Consider the following 22,066-nt stretch of genomic DNA (forward strand, 5'->3'; position numbering starts at 1 on the left):
TCATGTTTACATATTCAGAAAGAAACTAAGACGTAATAAAAGCACTATTATATAAACATACAAAAAATGTAGAGAACAGTCCCATGAAAATAGCCAACATCATTCTTAAACTTTATAACAGGAGGCCAGAGGCAAAATATATATTTAACATCAAAGCTGGTAAAGATAATGAAATTTATGAAAGATGCAAACATCCAGAAACTGCAAAATGGACAACTAGGATATCAAAAGAGTTATCATTTGATTTACTTTATTGAGATATTAAGACAAAAACAGTAATGTACTAGATTTTCAAAAGACCACTGTTACGCGTGAAATGTGGGACATACAACAGAATGGAAAACAAGTTGGCCATAAAACAGAAAATAGGACAGTACTATTGAAGGTAATTACTCAGACTGACGGAAGGTGGAATGTGGTGATTCACAACATTCAGTGCAGGTACGTGGAGGGTAAGGGCTCAAGAAAGAACAATTTCAAATTCTGTAGATGTCAATAAATGTTTCTTTTAAGCAGGAAAAGGGGTAATTATATTACAATGAGTACATATGCTAGTAAACTTCATGAGTGTATAAATAGCAAATATATTTCAACATACGTATGGAGCAGTTGTAGGAGGAAAAGACAAGTCACGCACCACTTAAAAAAAAACTCAGCTGAAATTGAAGAGGGATTGATAAGATACAAAAGTCAAAGGATATGGAATGCAATGGACAGCATGGAGGAACTCCATTCCTATTAATGGAAATACCATCTCTACATCTGTTCTATCTAGACTTTTCACTATAAAGTAAGTTCAAATGAGATCCCCCTCATTCTTGTGAAGAGCTAAATGGATACTTCTGCTCCTGTTTCTCTACATTGTAAGCATACCCAAATATCAAAAGCAGCAATGTGTTCGAGATATGTCCACCCTGAAGTTAAAATCATCTCTTAGACGAGACTTCAGTGAGACCTTCTTTCAATGATTCCCTCCCCCCTCCACCCAGTGATCTCTGCTGCTTTCTGACTCTCTGCCCATATGCTCACACAGACTTGCATTCCTTCCCCTCCCTCTACATTCTTAATCTGGCTTCTACCCTCATCCTTTCCACTCCTGACAAAGGGTCTCGGCCCGAAACATCGACTATTTATTCCCCTCCACAGATGCTGCTTGAGTTTCTTCACCATTTTGTGTGTATAATGCAATGGCCCTAAGATTCTAAAAGTCCAGAGTTCTAATGCTCGTTCAACTGGTCCAGATGCGAGGTTAGATCACTCTGGGTGCCGAGCCGATCTGAAGAACTTGAGAGCAGCTTCCGGTTGGGCCTGGAGTGAGTCGCTGGGCAATGTGGTCCAGGCCCAGTATCAATGCAAGGTACAATGCGCTGTTTAAACAATTTAAATGCTGGCCCAGATTGGAAGCAAGATCTGATTTCACTTGCTCTCCACGATCTTCACTCCTCTCTCCAGGGCGTCAGAGCCTTTTGCTTTCCTGTTGTTTGGCCAATTTAAACACTGGCTCAAATAGACCGTGAAGACAGACTGTCGATCGAGACAAGAGCCGATTTCACTCGTTATCTACGATGGTCATCTCCATGGCACTGTGGCTATGAAGACTGCCCCAGCTGTTGTGCTCTGTGCCTGCTAATATGGTGAACTAATAAACTAGGCTTTGGGCTACTCCAGGCTGCTCTGGGGTTCGGTGGGTAAGGACTCAGTTTTAGTTTAGAATGCTGTAATTTGCTTGATTTGTACTTTTTTTTCTTTCTCTTGCACGTTGAGTGTTGGTCTTTTATTTTTTATTCATTTTTTCTTTTAATTGGGTTCTTTCAGGTTTCTTGCTTTGTGGCTACTTGTGAGCAAGCAAATCTTAAGATTGCATAATTTATACCTTTGATAAAAAATGAATTGTGAATCTTATATCTTGAATACTGAACTTGCTACATGGAGCTGGTGAAGTGAACATAACAGACACAGGAGGAAGTTAATTAAGATGCAAGAAAGAAAGGAACAGAACGAGCACTGAAGGCTGACGTAAAGATGTTGAGCATAAATAATCAGCAAAGATCTTTTTTGGGTTGAATGGCCTGCTTATGGATTACAAATTCTTCAACTTCATTGTCAATTCTCCACCTTATATTAATGAACATCTTACTGTTATTTATAACATGAGAAAGTCTACAAATAGTGTAAATCCAAAGCAACACAAACAAAATGCTGGAGGAACTCAGCAGTACAGGCAGCATCTATGGAAATGTATAGATAGTCGACGTCTCAGGCCAAGATTTTTCTTCAGGATTGTTATTTAACTAGTTTGTGCTGTAAATGATAACTTAAAAATCTATTTATAATGTACAAAATAACAAGATTTTGGACTAATAAGAAAATAAACTAGATATTAAAGCAAAAGAACAAGGAAATGCAAGCTGATAGGAGAAGAGACCATAGGGTAATATATGGTTAATTGACTCATTAGGTCTGCTCTGCCATTCAAGCATGTCTGATTTTATTTTCCATCTCCATTCTTCTGTCTTCTCTCCATAACACTTAACCCATTTACCAATCAAGAACTTATCCATCTCTACTTTAAGAACACCCAATGATTTGGTCTCCATAGCCCTGACAACTAACTTCACAGATTCTTCATCTTAGTTTTAAAAGGGGAGATCCTTTAGTCTGAGGCCATGCCCGCTGATCCTAGATTCTCTTACTAATGGAAACATCTGCTCAATATCCACTGTATCCAGCACTTTCTCTATTTGGTAGGTTTCACTCATCATTTTGAACTCTATTAAGTACAGAGCCACAGCTATCAAACACTCCTCATACATCAAGTCTTTCATTCTTGTGAACCTCCTCTACACCTCACCAGATACAGAGCCCAGAGATGCTCATAATATTCCAAATGTGGCCTGACCAATGTCATAAACCCTCTGCAATACATCCTTCTCTTTATATTCTCATCTTCTTGAAATAAATGCTAACATTGCATTTGCCTTCCTTACTACTGAATCAATCTGGGAATCAAGAGAATCCCAAACTTCAAGTCCCTTTGCACTTCCAAGTTCTGAAATCGCTCCCATTTAGAAAATAGTCTACAGCTTTATTCTTCCTACAAAAATACAAAACTCAGTATTTCCCAATGCTGTATATCATGTCATTTCTTTGCCTACTCTCCTAACAAGTCCTTCTGCAGAGTCTCTCCCTCCAAACTACTTTTCCTCCATCTATGTTTGTATTATATGTAAAATTGGACACAATGCCATCTGTTCTTGCATCTAGACGATTAACAAATGAAGTGAAAAGTTGTGATCCTAACACTGATCCTCCTTAACTCCAGTAGCCTTCCTGGAAATTACCCCTTTATTCACACTTTTGCCCTTCTGCCAGTAAGCAAATGTGCAAACAAATGCGTTTCCAGACATCTTGACATACAAAACTTGGCAAGTGTTGTAGACAGCAAGGAGGGTTGTCTACAGTTATGGCATGACAAAGATCAGCTGGGAAGTTGAGCAGAGCAATAGCAAATAGAAGTGAATCTTGACAGATGTGGTTTGAATTGAATTGAATTGATTTCTTACATCCTTCACATACACGAGGAGTAAAACGTTACGTCTCCATCTGAATGTGCAATTTATCATAATATGTAATAAATTGGATTTCCCGTTGTACATACTATGTAGCACAGAAATACAAATATATCAGAATGAATTAATCAGCCTGATGGCCTGGTGGAAGAAGCTGGCCTGGAGCCTGTTGGTCCTGGCTTTTATGCTGCAGTACAATTTCCCGAATGGTAGCATCTGGAACAGTTTGCGGTTGGGGTGACTTGGGTCCCCAATGATCCTTTGGACCCTTTTAATGCACCTGTTTCTGTAAATGTCCTGAATAGTGGGAAGTTCTCATTTACAGTTGCACTGGACTCTCCACACCACTCTCTGCAGAGTCCTGCGATTGAGGGAAGTACAGCTCCCATAACAGGCAATGATGCAGCCAGTCAGGATGCCCTCAATTGTGCCCCTGTAGAAAGTTCTTAGGATTTGGAAACTTATGCCAAATATCTTCAACCGTCTGAGGTGAAAGAGGTGCTGTGGTACTTTTTTCACCACATAGCCGGTATGTACAGACTACGTGAGATCCTTGGTGATGTGTATGTCGAGAACTTAAAAGCTGTTCACCCTCTTAACCTCAGATCCATTGACGTCAATAGAGGTTAGCGTGTCTCCACTCTTCCTGTAGTCCACAACCAGTTCCTTTGTTTTTGTGGCATTGAAGGAGAGATTGTTTTCTTAACACCACTGTGTCAGGGTGATGACTTCTCTGTAGCCTGCCTTGTTATCTGAAATAAAGCCAATCAATGTGGCATCGTCAGGAAATTTAATTAGCAGATTGGAGCTGTGGGTAGCAACACAGTCATGGACATACACAGAATAAAGGAGGGGATTCAGGACACAGACCTGAGGGGCACTTGTGTTGAGGGTCAGAGGGACTGAGGTGTTCACTCTTGCCACCTGCCAATGAAGTTCAGGATCCAGCTGTACAAGTCAGGGTGAGGGCTGAGGCCTCTGAGATACTTGTCAAGCCTGGAGGGAATTATGGTGTTGAATGCTGAACTGTAGACCAAGGACAGCATTCTCACATAAGCATCCTTCTTCTCCAGATGTGTAAGGACGGTGTGTAGAGCTGCGGCTATCGCATCATCTGTCGATCAATTTTGTCAGTAGGCAAATTGTAGGAGGTCCAGTGCTGGCAGTAGCATGCTGCAGATGTAGTCCTTGACCAGCCTCTCAAAGCATTTGCTTATTATTGAGGTAAGTGTGACAGGACGCCAGTCGTTCAGACATGTTACCTTGGTCTTTTTCGGTACAGGAACAATGGCGGATGTTTTGAAGCAGGAGCTGCTATATTTCAGAAGGGCAAGCAAGGGTTATGCATACACAGTAAATCATAGTGCTCTAGGATGTGTTCATGAACAGAGTGCAGAAAACCCTGAAAGTGGCAGCACAGGTGGAGACAGTCAGACAAAGGCATATATAATTACTTTCATCAGTCATAGCACTGAATATGGGAGATGAGATGTCATATTACAACATTGGTTGGGCCGCATTGGGAGTATTGCGGACAGTTCTAGTTATCACACTGTAGAAAGGATGTAATTGTGCTGGAAAGGGCAAGAGGAAATTCACCAATATATTGCTTGGATTAAGTACTTCAATTATAAGGGGAGTTCAATAGGCTGGGCTTGCTTTCCCCTGGAACAAAGGCTGAGGAGTGACTTGATAGAGATATACAAAATGATGGGTATAGATAGGGTAGATGGAAAACATCCTCCCTTCCCCCCTCCAAAGAGGGTGTAATGAGACAAGAGGATATAGGTATAAGGTGAAAGGTGTACATGAGATCAGCAGGGATTTCTCCCCCACACAGAGTGGGATTGAAATGTTTAATGCACTGACAATGGAAGTGGTGATGCAGATGCTTCTTAAATGTTGTGAAGTACTTAGACAAGCACTTGAGTCATTAGGTACAGTAGGCTATGGACCTAATGTGGGTAAATGGGATTAGTATAAATAGGTGCTTCAGTTAGCATGGATGTGATGGGTCAAAGCGCCTGCAACTGTGCTGTACAACTCTATGATCAAGAGGAAAGCAGTAGATCACAGCAAATGGCTGCAGTAAATAACTCAGCAGCTGTTAAGCAAAACCACAAGACGTTGAAAAATTATGATGAGACGCATGAAACTAATGCAAAGGAAGTCAGATTGCCAAAGATAAGCAATGGTGGTATAGGATTGTACATAATTGGTTTTAGGACACAGAATTCTAAATCATTATTCAAGTAGGATACTGGAAATAAAAGAAAATTAAAGGTCAATTTCTGAAAGAAGAAAAAAGATCAAGGTTACCAGAGAAAAAAGATGAAGGATACATACAGGTTGGCTCCTATAAAAAGCTGGTACAGATATTTCCTAATAATGACAAATGTGAGGTAACACATTTTGGAGGGCAAACAAGAGTTGGACATACACTTCTCTCCTCCCAATTTGATGTAGTCCTGTTTTGGTTGTAATTCACAAAGAAGGGCAACAGTCTTTTAGCTAGCTAGAAAGTCCAAATAGAATGAACATTTGTCAAGAACAATGTTGGCACACTTTCAAAATTAAGAAAATGATATCCAATTTTAAAGGCTTCTTGATACTTCCATTAAAAGTAACATCCAAAGCAAATTAAGAGGCAAGTCTTCTACCAATGAAGAAATTAAACTAACGATAAACATCTCTGGCATCCCATCATTGTGACATGATCAATTCCACAAAAGTTAAAATGTGATCTAATGCTTGCCTATAATAATTTCTTGTGCAGTTTCCTGCACTAACCAATCTTAAAAATTAGTAATTATCGATTTTATGTTAATCTGATCCAAGGAGTGGCAGAATATATATAGAATTTTGACATTTTTAACATTACTTTAGCAAGTTGTATGAAAATTAAGACTGTGCCTTTATATATCTCAAAGCTAAAGGACTAAGTGTCATTACTGATCAATATACTGTGTACTTAGAGTATGACTTACAATAGAAATTCCAAAAAGGAACAACAAAGGAAAGATGACCAATATACTGCTTCTTGGAAACAGAGATGTCTGAGTAGCAATGACTGCCATCACAAAAGATAGGATGAAGATTAAAATCATATACAAGAAGCCCCAGGATAACCTGCCAAAACAGAAGGATAGTTAATCAGTAAATGAGAAATGGCTCTAATCTCCAAGCATTCATTTCAAAAGGCATTGCATATTTTATGAATTCAGAATATTTTTTGCAAAACTCAACATAGGAGGCTTGCTTTTGACAAAATTCCTGAGCTTCATTTTCAAAGTTTTACCACAAATGTCATTGTGCATGCCTCTGTATTTTTACTTCTGCTACGAACTAAACTAGACTCACTTATATAAATCAAGAGTCCAGTGAAGGTGACTTATTAATGCCTTAGCTCTGGTTTGGTAAGAGTTGGTACAGACATGCCTTTATGGATGATCGCTCAACACCTTTGAATCTACAAACGTATTATTATTCCAATAACATCACTGCTGTACATAACAAAATGCTAGTCTCCATTTTGTTTTCATGGTATTAACAGAAAAGTGAAGTGACAAGTAAGAACTTGATTGTTTCAAACAAAATCAGAATTTTGTGATTCTTTCTTTTCTCAAAATTTGCAAGTATTAGTCATTAAGAGACACAAAACAAATAAAGAAATCTGGAGCAAACATTTAACAGCTGGAAGAACTCAGCAGTTTAGTGGTAAGAGCAGCATCTGTGGAGGCACTGATCATTGTAGTACAAATGCAAATTTAAATACAAGTGAAGACAAATATCTGGAAAAACAGAAGTTGTAAAGATGTAGTTCCCCACTTTGAGAGCTTGTTGCATTGTAATCAGATTTCTATATCTGAATATCAAATACTAACTTACTGTGGATGATTTAGTCTTTGTTTTAATACAACCGTATTTGTGACTTTGTAAGTGTTAATTCCAGCAAACCTCAGTAGTACTGGCCATTAATGTCATTTTTCTGATAAAAAAAAGTGGGAAAAAATTGACTTCAATAACAAACACTGGCTTCTTGTTCAATAAGAATGGATTCCAGTTAATTGGGAGACAGTGGGGCAAGTACATTTTGGCCCAATTAAATGGCTGCCCCAATTAGCCAAAGTTTCATGGAAATAGTTAAAAAGGTATTTAAAAAGACAAACTGAAAAACAAATTATGTATTTAAATGAAATACAGAACAGATTAGAACAGTACCAACAGTATGACAGTACTATAAAACGTTATTAGCTCCTGATAGTTATTGATGGAGGAATTCATCCAGTATACACAATGAACAAAATTAATGCAGACACATCTTTCCCTCTCTACCCCTCTGCGCTTTCTGCAGGGATCGTTCCGCGACTCCCTGGTCCACACGCCCTCCCCACGGATCTCCCACCTGGCACTTATCCCTGCAAGCGTTAAGTGCTACACCTGCCCCTACATCTCTCTCTTACCACCATTCAGGGGCCCAAACAGTCCTTCCAGGTGAAGCAACACTTCACTTGTGAGTCTGTTGGGGTCATCTATTGCATCTGGTGCTCCTGGTGCGGCCTCCTCTACATCGGTGAGACCCGACGCAGATTGGGGGACCGCTTTATTGAGCACCTCCGTTCCGTCCACCACAACAGACAGGATCTCCCGGTTGCCACCCACTTCAACTCTGCTTCACATTCTCATTTGGATATGTCCGTACATGGCCTCCTCTACTGCCATGATGAGGCCAAACTCAGGTTGGAGGAGCAACACCTCATATACTGTCTGGGTAGTCTCCAGCCGCTTGGCATGAACATTGAATTCTCCAACTTCCGGTAATTCCCTCCCCCCCCATCCTAGTTTCACTCTGCCTCCTCCTCCAGCTGCCTATCACCTCCCTGCTTCCCCTCCCCATCCCTTGATCTTTCCCCTTACTGGTTTTTCACCTAGCACCTACCAGCCTTCTCCTTCCCACCCTTCCCCCACCTTCTTTATAGGACCCCTGCCCTCTCCCTCTTCAGTCCTGACGAAAGGTCTCCACCCAAAACGTTGACTGTTCATTTCCACGGATGCTGCCTGACCTGCTGAGTTCCTCCAGCGTATTGTGCATAGTGCAGATGGTGGACTGCCTTCATAAAATGCTACCAACGACTGCATCCTCCAGATCTTTATTTTCATTGTAGCATTCAAGATGGTTGTCAATACTTTCAAATTCCTTATAGCTCTTAACTTGAATTGAAATTATTTTGTTTCACTCCCGCCCATTTCTAGTATCTCCAAGCCTGAATGCTTGAAACTGCAGTCAGTAAAACAGTTCAGAACTGTCTTACTGCTCATTTCTTCCAATCACCAGTGACAAAAATCACATTTTGAACACAATCATATGCAACAGACACTATTGAAAAATTATTCACTCTAAGCATAGTGTAGCATCTAATAGCCACACGAGTGCGTGCAACTGGCACTAGTTAGAACCAGTTAGGCCACAGTCTCCAAATAAGTGGCATTGTGTCTCAGATAAGCAAAGGGAATCTTCAAAATTTTCTTCATTAGTTTTTGTTCTTTTAGAGTTGTTCCAAATAAACAGGATCAACCTGATTAACCAATAGTCCAATTAAACAGAATCCATTGCATTTCAAAATTCTAACCCTTGCTTTCAAATCTGTCCATTCCCTCAAAATCCTTCTTCTCCCATCTCTTCCAGCTCCAGAAGAGATGCCTGAAAAATAATTTCTGGCCTACCCATGATGCTAAGCTTTAAAATCACTCCACTTTCAGCTATGTTTTCAGCTGCCAATTCCCTACAACTTCCTCCACAAGTCTCTCGACTTCTCAGAACTCAAATACACATTATAGCACATTTCTCTGACAAAAGCTTTGGATTACTGGATGTTATTCCAATTGATACTCTAACATACTGCTATGTAATATATATATTTTTAAAGTGAATGAAAAGTGTATTAACGAGTAATAATGTGAACTTATAGAGGGCATGGTAACCAGGGCCACGTGTATTAGGAGGGAGATAGAAACTGACAACTGGTGAGCCAGATACCAAGCCATCAGTTCTTTTAAACAGCGGATTATCAAAGTTTGTACTTGATTCAGCATTGAATTTGCATACATAATTTGAATTTTCTAAAATAGACAATCCTTCGGCCCAAAGAGGATGCAATACACAGATAGTTGCCTTAGTTCATATGATTTATTTTCAAATTGTGATGTCATCAATCTGACATGTAAAATTAAACAAACTCATATATACATACACAGCTACACAGACGTACACACACAGAATTGAAACAAAGACAATGAACTAGGTGTCCAGAGATGAAGTCAACTTAACATTTTCTTAACTAGCTCACAAAATAGTTCAATATTTTAGCTCACCAGAAAGCAGAGTCATATAGTCCCATCACCTTCATAACTTCTTTCACTTCCTTTTTCTCTGTTACAAGATTAATCAGTAGAAAGTTGACAAATGGGACAAAAGCAATAACGAAGTAGAGAGAAGTGACAAGATGGGAAAAGATGTCTGCACCAACATGACTTGGTAATCCCATCATCTGTATTTGCAGAGGCATAATATCCTTCCAAATAGAATAGTTGGTTTGTGTCTGAAAGTAGAATTTTTTAGGATAATTTTCTTGAATAATACAATACTCAAAGTAAGTTTCTTATCAAAGCACATACATGTCTCTATGTACAACAGTGAGATTCATTTTCTTGTGGGCATACTCAATAAATCCAATAACCATAATAGAATCAATGAAAGACTGCATGAACAGGATGGTCTTTCCTTGATATAAACTGGAAGCAGCACAAACACTAGGCATAATTATCTACAAAAGAATTAAATTTATCAAAACCAATTCTTTATAAAGCATTTTACATACATCTATAACTTACTAGGTTAAAATAATGCTAAGTAAATACTTTAACCATATTTTTAAATGGAAGCTAAAACTCCTTGGTTAATCCACATAATAGTCAGAACTTGATTACTCTAGTCACACAATATTAAACAATGCTGAATAACCTTATTAATTTATTTAGCTTTAGAGAGAGTGCAGAGGAGATTTACCAGGATGCTGTCTGGATTAGAGAACAGGTCTTAAGAGGCAAGGCTGAGTGAACTAGGGCATCTCTCTTTGAAACAGAAGATGAGTGCTGATTTAATTTATGTGTATAAGATGGGGCATAGATAGAATGGATATCCAATGACCAATCCCAGCACAGAACAAATACAAGAGGGCATTATTTTAAGATGATTGGAGGAAAATATGAGGGGGGGTGAAGTCAAAAGTAGTTTTATTTTTATTACACAGAGTGGTGGGTGTGTGGAAAGTGCTTTGACAGTTTGTGGTAGAGGGAGATGCACTAGAGATATTTAAGAGACCCTTAAATTGACGCGTGGGTGAAAGACAAATGGGGGGCTATGTGGAAGGAAAGCATCAGATTGATATTGGAGCGAGTTTAAAAAGTCAACACAACATAATTGGCCGAATGGCCTGTATTGTGCTGTTTTATGTTCTATGTTAACATCTCCTGAAAGACCAGGAATTTATTTATTTGAGCAATGCACTATTTTTATTTCACTTCTTTTGCTAATTTAGTGGAAGCTAAATGATGATGTTGCCTTCATTGTTCGAGCTGTGCTATATTTTAAAAATCTTTATTAAAATTATTCATTACACACCAGCTTCAAATTAATTTAAATACATTACAAGACCATAAAGTGTAGGAGCAGAATTAAGCCACTCAACCCGTCGAGTCTGCTCCGCCATTTCATCACGGCTGATTCTAGAACCCACTCAACCCCATACACCAGCCTTCTCACCATATCACTTGATGCCCTGACCAATCACGAAAGAATCAACTTCTGCCTTGAATATACGCACAGATCTAGCCTCTACTACAGTCTGTGGCAGAGGATTCCAGAGATTTACAACTCTCTGGCTAAAAAAAAAAAATTCCTCCTTACCTCTGATCTAAAGGTGCACTCCTTACTTTTGAGGCTATACCCTCTAGGTCTGGATTCCTCCACATCCACCCTTCAGTAGGTTTCAATGAGACCCTTCCCCCCACATTCTTCTAAATTACAGAGAGTACAGGCCCAAAGCTGCCAAACGCTCCTCATATATTAATTCTTCATTCCCGGAATCATCCCCGTGAAACTCCTCTGGACTCTCTCCAATGGCAACACATTTTTTTTGGGAGTCTAAAACTGTTGACATTACTCCAGTAGAGTGGTGTCTTATAAAGGTTCAGCATTATTTCCTTGCTTTTATATTCTATTCCCCTTGAAATAAATGCCCACATTGCATTTGCCTTCTTTACAGAATCTGTAACTTAACCTTCTGGGAGTCTTGCACGAGGACTCCCTTAGGTCCCTCTGCACCTCTGATGTTTGAACCTTCTCCCCAGTTAGATAGTCCACACTATTGTCCCTTTACCAAAATGCATTGCCAGACATTTCCTAACACTGTACTTCATCTTCCACTTTTTTGCCCTTTCTTCTAATTTGTCTAAGTCCTACTGCATTTGTATTGCTTCCTCAACGCTAGCCATCTCTCCACCTACCTTCGTATCATCCGCAAACTTTGCCACAAAGCCATCAATTCCATTATCCAAATAACTGACAAACAAAGTGAAAAGTAGCAGTCCTAATACTGACCCGAGGAACACTAGTCACTGGCAGCCAACCAGAAAAGGCGCCTTTTATTCCCACTCACTGACTCTTGCCTGGCAGCCATTCCTCTATCTATGCCAGTATCTTAACTGTAACACCTTAGGATTTTATCTTGTTAAGCAGCCTCATGTGTGGCACCTTATCAAATGACTTCTGAAAATCCAAGTAAATGACATCCACTGCCTGTCCTTTGTCCACCCTGCTTGTTACTTCCTTGAAGAAAAGAGTTCCCTTTACAGAAACCATGCTGACTTTGACTTATCATCAGTCTTCAAGTACCCCGAAACTTCATCCTTAGTAGTAGACTCCAACACTGAGGTTCGGCTAACTAGCCTTTCATTTCCTTTCTTTTGCCTTCCTCCCTTCTTGGAGGGTGGTGTAACATTTACAATCTTTCAGTCCTCCGCGACCATGGCAGAAACAAGTGATTCTTGGGAGATCATGACCAATGCATCTGTTATCTCTTCTGCAACCTCTCTCAGGACTCTGGGATATAGTTAATCTGGCCCAGGTGACTTACCCACCTTAAGACCTTTCGAATTTGCCTAGCACTTTTTCCCCTGTGTAGCAATGGCGCTCCTTCCTGCTCCCTGACACTCACAGACCTCTGGCATGATGCTAGTGTCTTCCACAGTGAAGACAGATGCAAAATACCAATTAAGTTCATCTGTCATTTCTTTGTCCACCATTACTACCTCACCAGCTTCAATTTCCAGTGGTCCAATATCAACTTTTACCTCCCTTTTACTCTTCATATAACTGAAAAATCTTTTGGTATCCTACTTTATGTTATTGGCTATTCTGCCCTCATTTTGCATCTTTTCCCTTCTTGTAGCTTTTTTAGATGCCTTTTGTTGAATTTTAAAAGCTTCCCAATCATCCAACTTCCCACTCACTTTTGCTACCCTTATATGCCCTTCCCTCAACTTTTATGCAGTCCATTAACTTCCCTTGTCAACCATGGTGCCACTTAACAACTTCTTCTGTGGAACATATCTATCCTGCGTCTTATGAATTATTCCCAGAAACTTCAGTCATCTCTGTTCTGCTATCATCCCCGCCAGTATCCTCCTCCAATCCACTTGGGCAAGCTCCTTTCTCATGCCTCTGTAATTCCCTTTATTCCATTATGATACTGATACACATGACTCATGCTTATCCCACTTAAATTGCAGTATGAATTCAATCATGTTATGATCATTGCCTCCTAAGGGTTCCTTTACGTTAAGTTCTCTAATAAGATCTGGGTTATTACATAGCACCCAATCTGAGATAGCTTTTCCCTGAGTTGGTTCAAGCACAAGCTGGTTTTAAAAGCCATCTCGCAAGCATTCAACAAATTCCTTCTCTTGCAATCCAACACCAACCTGATTTTCCCAATTCCCTTACACATTGAAGTCTCCCATTACAATTGTGTCATTACCCTTATTGCATGCCTTTCCCAGCTCAACCCATATCTTGGCTACTACTTGGAGGCCTATATACGATACCCAAAGTAGCTTCTCTACCTTTGCAATTTCTTAACTCCATGCAAAGATTCAACATTCTCTGACCCTACGTCACCTCTTTCTAAAGATGTAATTCCATCTCTTACCAACAGACCCACACCATTGCCTATGCATTCCTGCTTGTCCTTTTGATACAAAGTATATCCTTTGATGTTAAGCTCCCAACTATGGCCTTCTTTCAGCCACGACTCAGTGATGCCCACAATGTCATACCAACCAATCTCTAATTGCGCCACGAGTTCATCCACCTTATTCCGAATGCTATGAACATTTAAATACAGCACCTTCAGTCCTGCATTCTTTGCCCTTTTGAATTTTTCCTCTATGGTACAATTTAAACTTTGCTCTGTCTGCATTTGTACCCAATCATTGATTTGTCCTTCCTTGCATTCATGTTACACCCATCATCTACTTGTAAACCTGCTGGCTCATTCTCAGCTCTATCATTCCAGTTCCCATCTCCCTGCCATATTACTTGAAACCACTCCCAACGGTGCTATTAAATCTGCCACAAGAATATTGGTCCCCCTTGAATTCAAGTGCAACCAGTCCCTTTTGTACAGGTCCCACCTGCATCAGGAAAGGTACCAATTATCCAGAAATGTGAATGCTTGCCCCCGCTCCAATTCTTCAGCCACGCATTTATCTGCCACCTCATTCTATTCCTATCCTCACTATTGCGCGGCACAGGCAGTAACCCTGAGATTATTACCTTTGAGGTCCCACTTCTCAGCTTCCTTCCAAACTCCCTGTATTCATTTTTTCAGGACCTCCTCCCTTTTTGTTTCTAATATGTACCATGACTTCTGGCTACTCGCCATCCCTTTTCAGGATATGGTGGACACGTTCAGAAACATTGCAAACCCTGGCACCCAGAAGCAACACTACCATCTGTGTTTCCTTTTCATGCCCACAGAACCCCCTATCAGTCCTCTGGCAACAAAGCCCCCTGTTACTACTGCCACCCTCTGCAGTTTTCTACCCTTTTGGGCCCCCCCCCCAACAATACTCAAAATGGAGTATTTATTGTTGAGGACTTCCACAGGGGTGCTCTCCACTATCTGACGTTCTCTCTTCCTTCTCCTGACAGTCACCCATCCTGTAGCCTTGGGTTGACTACCTCCCTGTAGCACCTGTCAATCACCTCTACACTTTCCCTAACAAACTGAAGGTCACCACTAGAACATTATACAATTATGAGGTGTCATTTCCAATGATGTTATTTCTAATGTTTTTTTTTTAAGAAGTGAAAAATGGTCACTAAAATCTATTGGGATATATACTTATTCTAAACTTCAAACGCACCAATTCTATGACGAACAAGTGAAACAATAATAAAAAGGCAACCATTATTTGATAATGGCAATAACAATTATGACTACACTTTGATTCCATATAACCATATAACCATATAACAATCACAGCACGGAAACAGGCCATTCCGGCCCTCCTAGTCCGTGCCGAACTCTTAATCTCACCTAGTCCCACCTACCCGCACTCAGCCCATAACCCTCCACTCCTTTCCTATCCATATACCTATCCAATTTTACCTTAAATGACACAACTGAACTGGCCTCTACTACTTCTACAGGAAGCTCATTCCACACAGCTATCACTCTCTGAGTAAAGAAATACCCCCTCGTGTTTCCCTTAAACTTTTGCCCCCTAACTCTCAAATCATGTCCTCTCGTTTGAATCTCCCCTACTCTCAATGGAAACAGCCTATTCACGTCAACTCTATCTATCCCTCTCAACATTTTAAATACCTCGATCAAATCCCCCCTCAACCTTCTACGCTCCAATGAATAGAGACCTAACTTGTTCAACCTTTCTCTGTAACTTAAGTGCTGAAACCCAGGTAACATCCTAGTAAATCGTCTCTGCACTCTCTCTAATTTATTGATATCTTTCCTATAATTCGGTGACCAGAACTGTACACAATATTCCAAATTTGGCCTTACCAATGCCTTGTACAATTTTAACATTACATCCCAACTTCTGTACTCAATGCTCTGATTTATAAAGGCCAGCGTTCCAAAAGCCTTCTTCACCACCCTATCTACATGAGACTCCACCTTCAGGGAACTATGCACTGTTATTCCTAGATCTCTCTGTTCCACTGCATTCCTCAATGCCCTACCATTTACCCTGTATGTTCTATTTGGATTATTCCTGCCAAAATGTAGAACCTCACACTTCTCAGCATTAAACTCCATCTGCCAACGTTCAGCCCATTCTTCTAACCGGCATAAATCTCCCTGCAAGCTTTGAAAACCCACCTCATTATCCACAACACCTCCTACCTTAGTATCATCAGCATACTTACTAATCCAATTTACCACCCCATCATCCAGATCATTTATGTATATTACAAACAACATTGGGCCCAAAACAGATCCCTGAGGCACCCCGCTAGTCACCGGCCTCCATCCCGATAAACAATTATCCACCACTACTCTCTGGCATCTCCCATCTAGCCACTGTTGAATCCATTTTATTACTCCAGCATTAATACCTAACGACTGAACCTTCTTAACTAACCTTCCATGTGGAACTTTGTCAAAGGCCTTGCTGATCTAAGCAATGCCTTCCTTCCCCGTTATGACATAATTAGTTGAGTGTGACAACAGATGCCCTCATCCTCTGTGATCCTTCTGCAACCTTTGACCTGGTAAAGCTGCCAAGCTTTCTTTAATTCATCCTTCCTTTGTCCAACTGGTTTTCACTAACCTATCATAATATCACACACACACTCACACTCAGAATCACTTGCCAAGGGCCCTCTTCCTTGATCCATATCACAACACTTGGATCCAAGAATTTATCTTTTGCCTTCCCCTTTTTCTCACAAGTTCATGAATTTTCAACAACTAATTCCAATTCCAACACATACTAGATATAAATCATCCAAATTCGCAGCATCCATATCTCACATGCAAACAGCTCTACCTCATTCCCAACCTCTCAACTCTTTCATGAACTTTAAATTATTATCCTTCCTACCAAACATTCAATGCCAAGTGGAAGGTATTTCCTCCAAATGCAGAGCAAAGCTTTTGATCCTTACCAAAAATCATGTTATCCAGACACTACTTTAATCCCTTTTTTGCCTGAACCAAGCTATGCAACACTTTGGTGACATGTTTGATTCCAAGCTAAGCTCCAACCCATATAGCTACACAAAGATCATAATCTCAACCTTATTTGGTACAGGGATGCTCATCCTTTGCCCTGTAGTCAAAAACATCATTCATTGGAATGAGTTTTCAGCTGAGTAGTCCATTGTGGTCTGAGACATCTTTGAAGTAATATGGACAACAGAAATTATTACATGCAGCCAAACAAGGAAATATTTTCTTTTCTGCTGCTTAAAAAAAATACAGGACTGAGGAAAAAAAACATACTTATTCAGAAAAGGATACAATTACTTTCTTCAACTCTGCCAGATAGAGTTTTCATGCTACATGTGACCTGGCTAAAAAATTTGACTTGAATTGACCATTTTAGACTAACCTTAATAATGGCGACATCAATATATTTTTGAATCGTTGCAAATCCTGACAATAGGTACATGGCTCCAGGACAATCTATCAGTTGACTCCAGGAATCAGAAATCAAACGACAACTTGCTAGGATAAATATATTTGAAGATCATGAATACCCAAGAAAAAGAAGAGTATTTTCATACAATCAAAATCTTCAAGCATTTATTTTATTATACATTATAGGTTTTAGAAAATAATTTTGATATGTAGAAACTACAACTAATCACAGGAGGTAAGTATCAACTCATGACTATAAGGAATTCAAGTACAAAGAATTAAATATTAATGTACAGCTTACAGACCATGGGAAAAAAGTGGAAATTAAAATGCATAAATGGAATTGATTGTGATTACAATTTCCATGGAAATCACAAAAACATTAAAACATTTAATTATAGCTTTAAAATAAAAAAAACTGGAGAAATTATGGATAAAATCCAAGGAGCATAACATAAGTGCTTGTTTAAGCAGCAGCTATAAAGAGATTCCCCTGTTTAAGGGCCAGTTTATGACTTACAGTATTACCCACAGTGCTCATTTGCAGCATGCAATTTTTTTCTGATGAAGTTGCAGAGATACAGAATTATTGAAGTGATATTAATTGGTTCTCTGCAACACATACAAGATTCTGGAGGAACTCAGCAGGCTAGGCAGCATCTATGGAAAAGAGCACAGTTGAGGCTTCAGTCCGAGACCCTTTGGCAGGACTGGAAAGAAAAAAAGACATCCAGTCCTGCCAAAGGGTCTCGGACCGAAGCCTCAACTGTGCTCTTTTCCATAGATGCTGCCTGGCCTGCTGAGTTCCTCCAGTGTGTGTTGCTTGGATTTCCAGCATCGGCAGATTTTCTCTTGTTTACTCTAATCTAATTTTCCATTTGTCAATCACTAATTTTCTATTTATTATGGTAGCAAAATCATACAATATCTGGCTAGAGTTAGGGCCATCACACCAGGCTGATTTGAGCCAACTACTTCAAACACAAGTTGCAAGTATTAGATTTCTTGAAACAGTCAAGTTTATTTGCACAGCCTATGAAGGCTGTGTGATTTGAAAGCAATATGCACATTTCTTAAGGTACCCAAATTCCTCTGTACATCTTTGCATTAAGTGTTACAACAGCATAAATATGTATCCTGTTTTTTATCAATACAATTGTGATTTTTCAGGAAGGCACTCCACTTTTAGCTTTCGCGCAAAGGAAGCAAGTGGCTGACAGCAACAGCCCCACAATGTCTCAAAAGCTGAGTTATGTCAAGGAAACCTGGTAGCAAAGATAATACTTCTCAATCAGAAAGCTTTATAAACAGACATTGAAAATGTATCTTTATGCAAAGTAGCAGTCATACTGCTGACATCTATCTTACCAAAGTGTTATATATTAATTCTTTTGAATGACTTCTTTCAATGTGAACACCAAGGCACAGGATAAAAAAAGCAAAAGCAAAAATAAAAACATCAGTGAGTCAACTCTGCGTACAGCATAAGCAAACAGAAGAACAAAACTGAAATAATGAAAATAAGTCTGACATCAAACTGGAGAGTTGGTCTAGTTGCAGCCTGTTCCAATGTAGCAAAAGAGTTCTAAAGAATTTCAAAACTGTCAAGTTTGTATGTTAGAAGTCTCTAACATAAAGATTATGTGCAAAATGTTTAATATCAGTATCTCCTATTATCTATGGGCAAACAGAATTCATGACTGAACAAATATACCCATCAAATTTATATATTGGTGATCTACCCACTATCATGCATATTCAAAATATTACCCACGATAATTAGTTCTGCTTGATTTTATTATAACCACAAGTTTTATGCTTCTGTACATACTCTTGCAACTGAGACTGCTCAAATCAGCCCCTCTTTGGCCATTGCCAGTATGTTTGCAAACAAATAAATTTTGGATCCTTCACAACTACAACAAGCCTGATTTTATTTGATGCCTTGAAAGAGGAAATTACCTCAAGACATTTCAAAGAAAGACAATTAAGATGGTTTTAATCTCAAACATACTAAATGAATAGATCACCAATTGGATTTTTACAAATTTTAAAGCACTTTACCTTTCTCGTCAATGAAATCAATTTTTTCTGAAGTACTTGGAACTTTATTATAGGGATAACGAAGTTGATATGACATAGGACTGATGAAAGAAACTCCCACCAATGGTCTTGAAGCATGCGAACAGCAAACTTCTTCCATCGCTTGTTCATCAGTAAATCCAAGAGGTATCACTCCTGTAATGAGAAGCTTTCACTTTTTAAATCTATTTGAAGCAGATTTAAAACAATAAATATCAGAATTATGAAACAATTTTCAATAAGCCTTTCATTTTGGAAGAATAATTTGTTAGCAAAATTGTTACATTGCTTCCAAGATAATCTGACAGCAAACTAACTGCTGAAGATGTTTCAGGAGTGTCATTCTACTCCAGAAAACATCTTAAGCAAAAAAAACTACTAAATTCCTCATGTGATTTTGCTTTTTCACAGATTTTTATTTCTATCTTTATTAAGAACAAAAGGGTGGCTAGGTGAATGGCAGATCCCCTCAAGCAGAGCTGCCTAGATCTTAAACCACTGGAGACGGCTGAGATCTTTAATGAATTATCTCTTCAGAATTTACTGAGGCGAGAAATCATCACTGCTCAAGAGAGAAGGGAAACAAGTGGAGATGTTTTGAAAACAATCATATTACTAGGGAGTTGGTATTTACAGCCTTACAGCGCATTAAGGTGGATAAATCCCCAGGGCCCGACTGTGGGCATCCTCGGACTTTGTGAGAGGCTAGAAAGAAAACTGTGGAGATATTTGCTTAATCATTAGCTACCGCTAAAATTCCTGAAGACAGGATGGTAGCTAATGTTGTTCCATTATTTAAGAAGGGTAGTAAGGACGACAGGCCTGTCAGCCTGACATCAGTTGTGGGGAAGTTACTGGAGGGAATTCTGATGGACAGGATCTACCAATATTTGGATGGACAGAGTTTGATTAGAAGCTTTTGTGGTCAGTCATGGTTAACGAACCTTTTAGAGTTGGTTGAAGAAGTAACCAAAAAGGTAGATAAGGGTAAGGCAGTTAATGTTCTCTATTTGGACTTCAGCAAGTCTTTCAAGAAGGTCCCACATAGTAGGCTAGTCTGGAAATTTAAGTCACATGGAATCCAGGGAAAGCCAGTGAGTTGGATTCAAAATTGGCTTTGAAGTAGGATGCAAAGGGTGGTAGTTGAAGGTTGTTTCTCAGAATAGAGGCTAGAGCTAATGGTGTGCGTTATTGGTTATTTACATAAATGATTTAGATGCAAGTGCACAAGGCTTGATCAGTAGGTTTACAGATGACATGAAATTAGGAGGTGGCGTTTATAGCAAAGAAGACTAACATAGATCGGGGGATCTTAATCAGTCAGGGAAATAGAGTGAAGAGTGACAAATAGATTTTGATATAGGTAAGTGCAAGGTGAAGCATTTTTGTAAGTGAACCAAGCATAAGACTTGATAGAGCACTAGAGAGTACAACGAAATACAGGGGTTAGGAGTACAAATGCATAGTTTGTTGAAAGTGGTGTCACAGATAGACAGGGTGATTAAAAAAAGGTGTTTAGCACACTACCCTTCATCAGTCAGGTCAATGAATATAGGAGTTGAAACATTACGTTTCAGTTGTACAAGTCTTTGATGAGGCTGCATTTCATGTACTCTATACAGTTTTGGTCACCCTGTTTTAGGAAAGACATGGTTAAACTGGAGTGCAGGAATGATTTTGAGGATGTTGCAGAGACTAGAGACACCTGAGTTATAGGAAGAAATTGCCTGGGCTAGGCCTTTATTCCTTGAAACACAGGAGAATGAGGGGACAATGTTATAGAAATATTTAGAATTATGAGGAATCAATAATGCTTTCTCCAGAGTAGGGGAGCCCAAGACTAGGGAGAATAGGTTTAGACTGAGAGGGGAAAGATGTAAAAGGGATCCGAGGGGGCAATTTTTTTCACGAGGAGGACAGAATGAGCTACCAGAAAAAGTAGTTGAGGCATATACAAATAAATCATTTAAGAAACACTTGGATAAGTACATGGAGGGATGCAGCTTAGAGGGATATGGGCTGAATGCAGGAAATTGAGACTGGCTGTGTGGGCACCCTGATCACTATAAACTTACTGGGCCAAAGGGCCTGTAAATGTGCTGCATTACTCTATGAATCTATTACTCTAATTATCAAATAAAGTCATTTTCATTCACACATACACAAATAATTGCAGATAGATTTAAATATCAATACAGCATTAAAAGGCAAGTAAAGAGCTTGTACAAGACCAATCAAAATCAGTGGTGATATATAGCCTTTAACACTTTTATAAAACTTTTTTTGTTGACATTAAATTTCCAAAAAGATCGCAGCTACTCCAAAGCATTAGATAAAATAAGCTTCAATTAAACCAGTTTGTAAACAAAATAGCTCAATTAGAAGCTCTCTACATACAACCCTCAATTTATTTGATTATAATCTATCTGATACAACTTTGTCTCCATAACACTCTGAAGGTACCTCAGGTTTGATTACATTTGATACTTACCGAGGAACTTTCCTACTTCCCCCATGATTTCAGTGGTGTAATTGTTCACTGGGGTATATCCAAGTCTGTATTTCTGTGGTATGAAATCATCCAAATCTTCTGGTTCACTTGTGAGCGTCTTAGCATATATTTGCGGAGGTACAAGAACACTTAAACAAACCAAGGCAAAAACTAAAAAGAGTGGCAACAGCAACTCCTGA

At 39.3% G+C, this 22,066-nt stretch overlaps 1 protein-coding gene across 1 annotated transcript in view; it reads right to left on the reverse strand.

Moving 5' to 3' along the window:
* abca5 (ATP-binding cassette, sub-family A (ABC1), member 5) overlaps positions 1-22,066 on the reverse strand; it is a 102,743-nt gene that overhangs the window by 72,790 nt on the left and 7,887 nt on the right. The window contains exons 2-6 of the mRNA XM_073026103.1: positions 21,867-22,062; positions 19,358-19,531; positions 17,265-17,380; positions 9,942-10,168; positions 6,557-6,698 (exon numbers count right to left, since the gene is read on the reverse strand). Coding sequence (XP_072882204.1) covers positions 6,557-6,698; positions 9,942-10,168; positions 17,265-17,380; positions 19,358-19,531; positions 21,867-22,062 — 855 coding nt within the window. The remainder of the gene's footprint in view (positions 1-6,556; positions 6,699-9,941; positions 10,169-17,264; positions 17,381-19,357; positions 19,532-21,866; positions 22,063-22,066) is intronic.

This window comes from Hemitrygon akajei, chromosome 22 (assembly GCF_048418815.1).
Source record: "Hemitrygon akajei chromosome 22, sHemAka1.3, whole genome shotgun sequence".
Lineage (NCBI taxonomy): Eukaryota > Metazoa > Chordata > Chondrichthyes > Myliobatiformes > Dasyatidae > Hemitrygon > Hemitrygon akajei.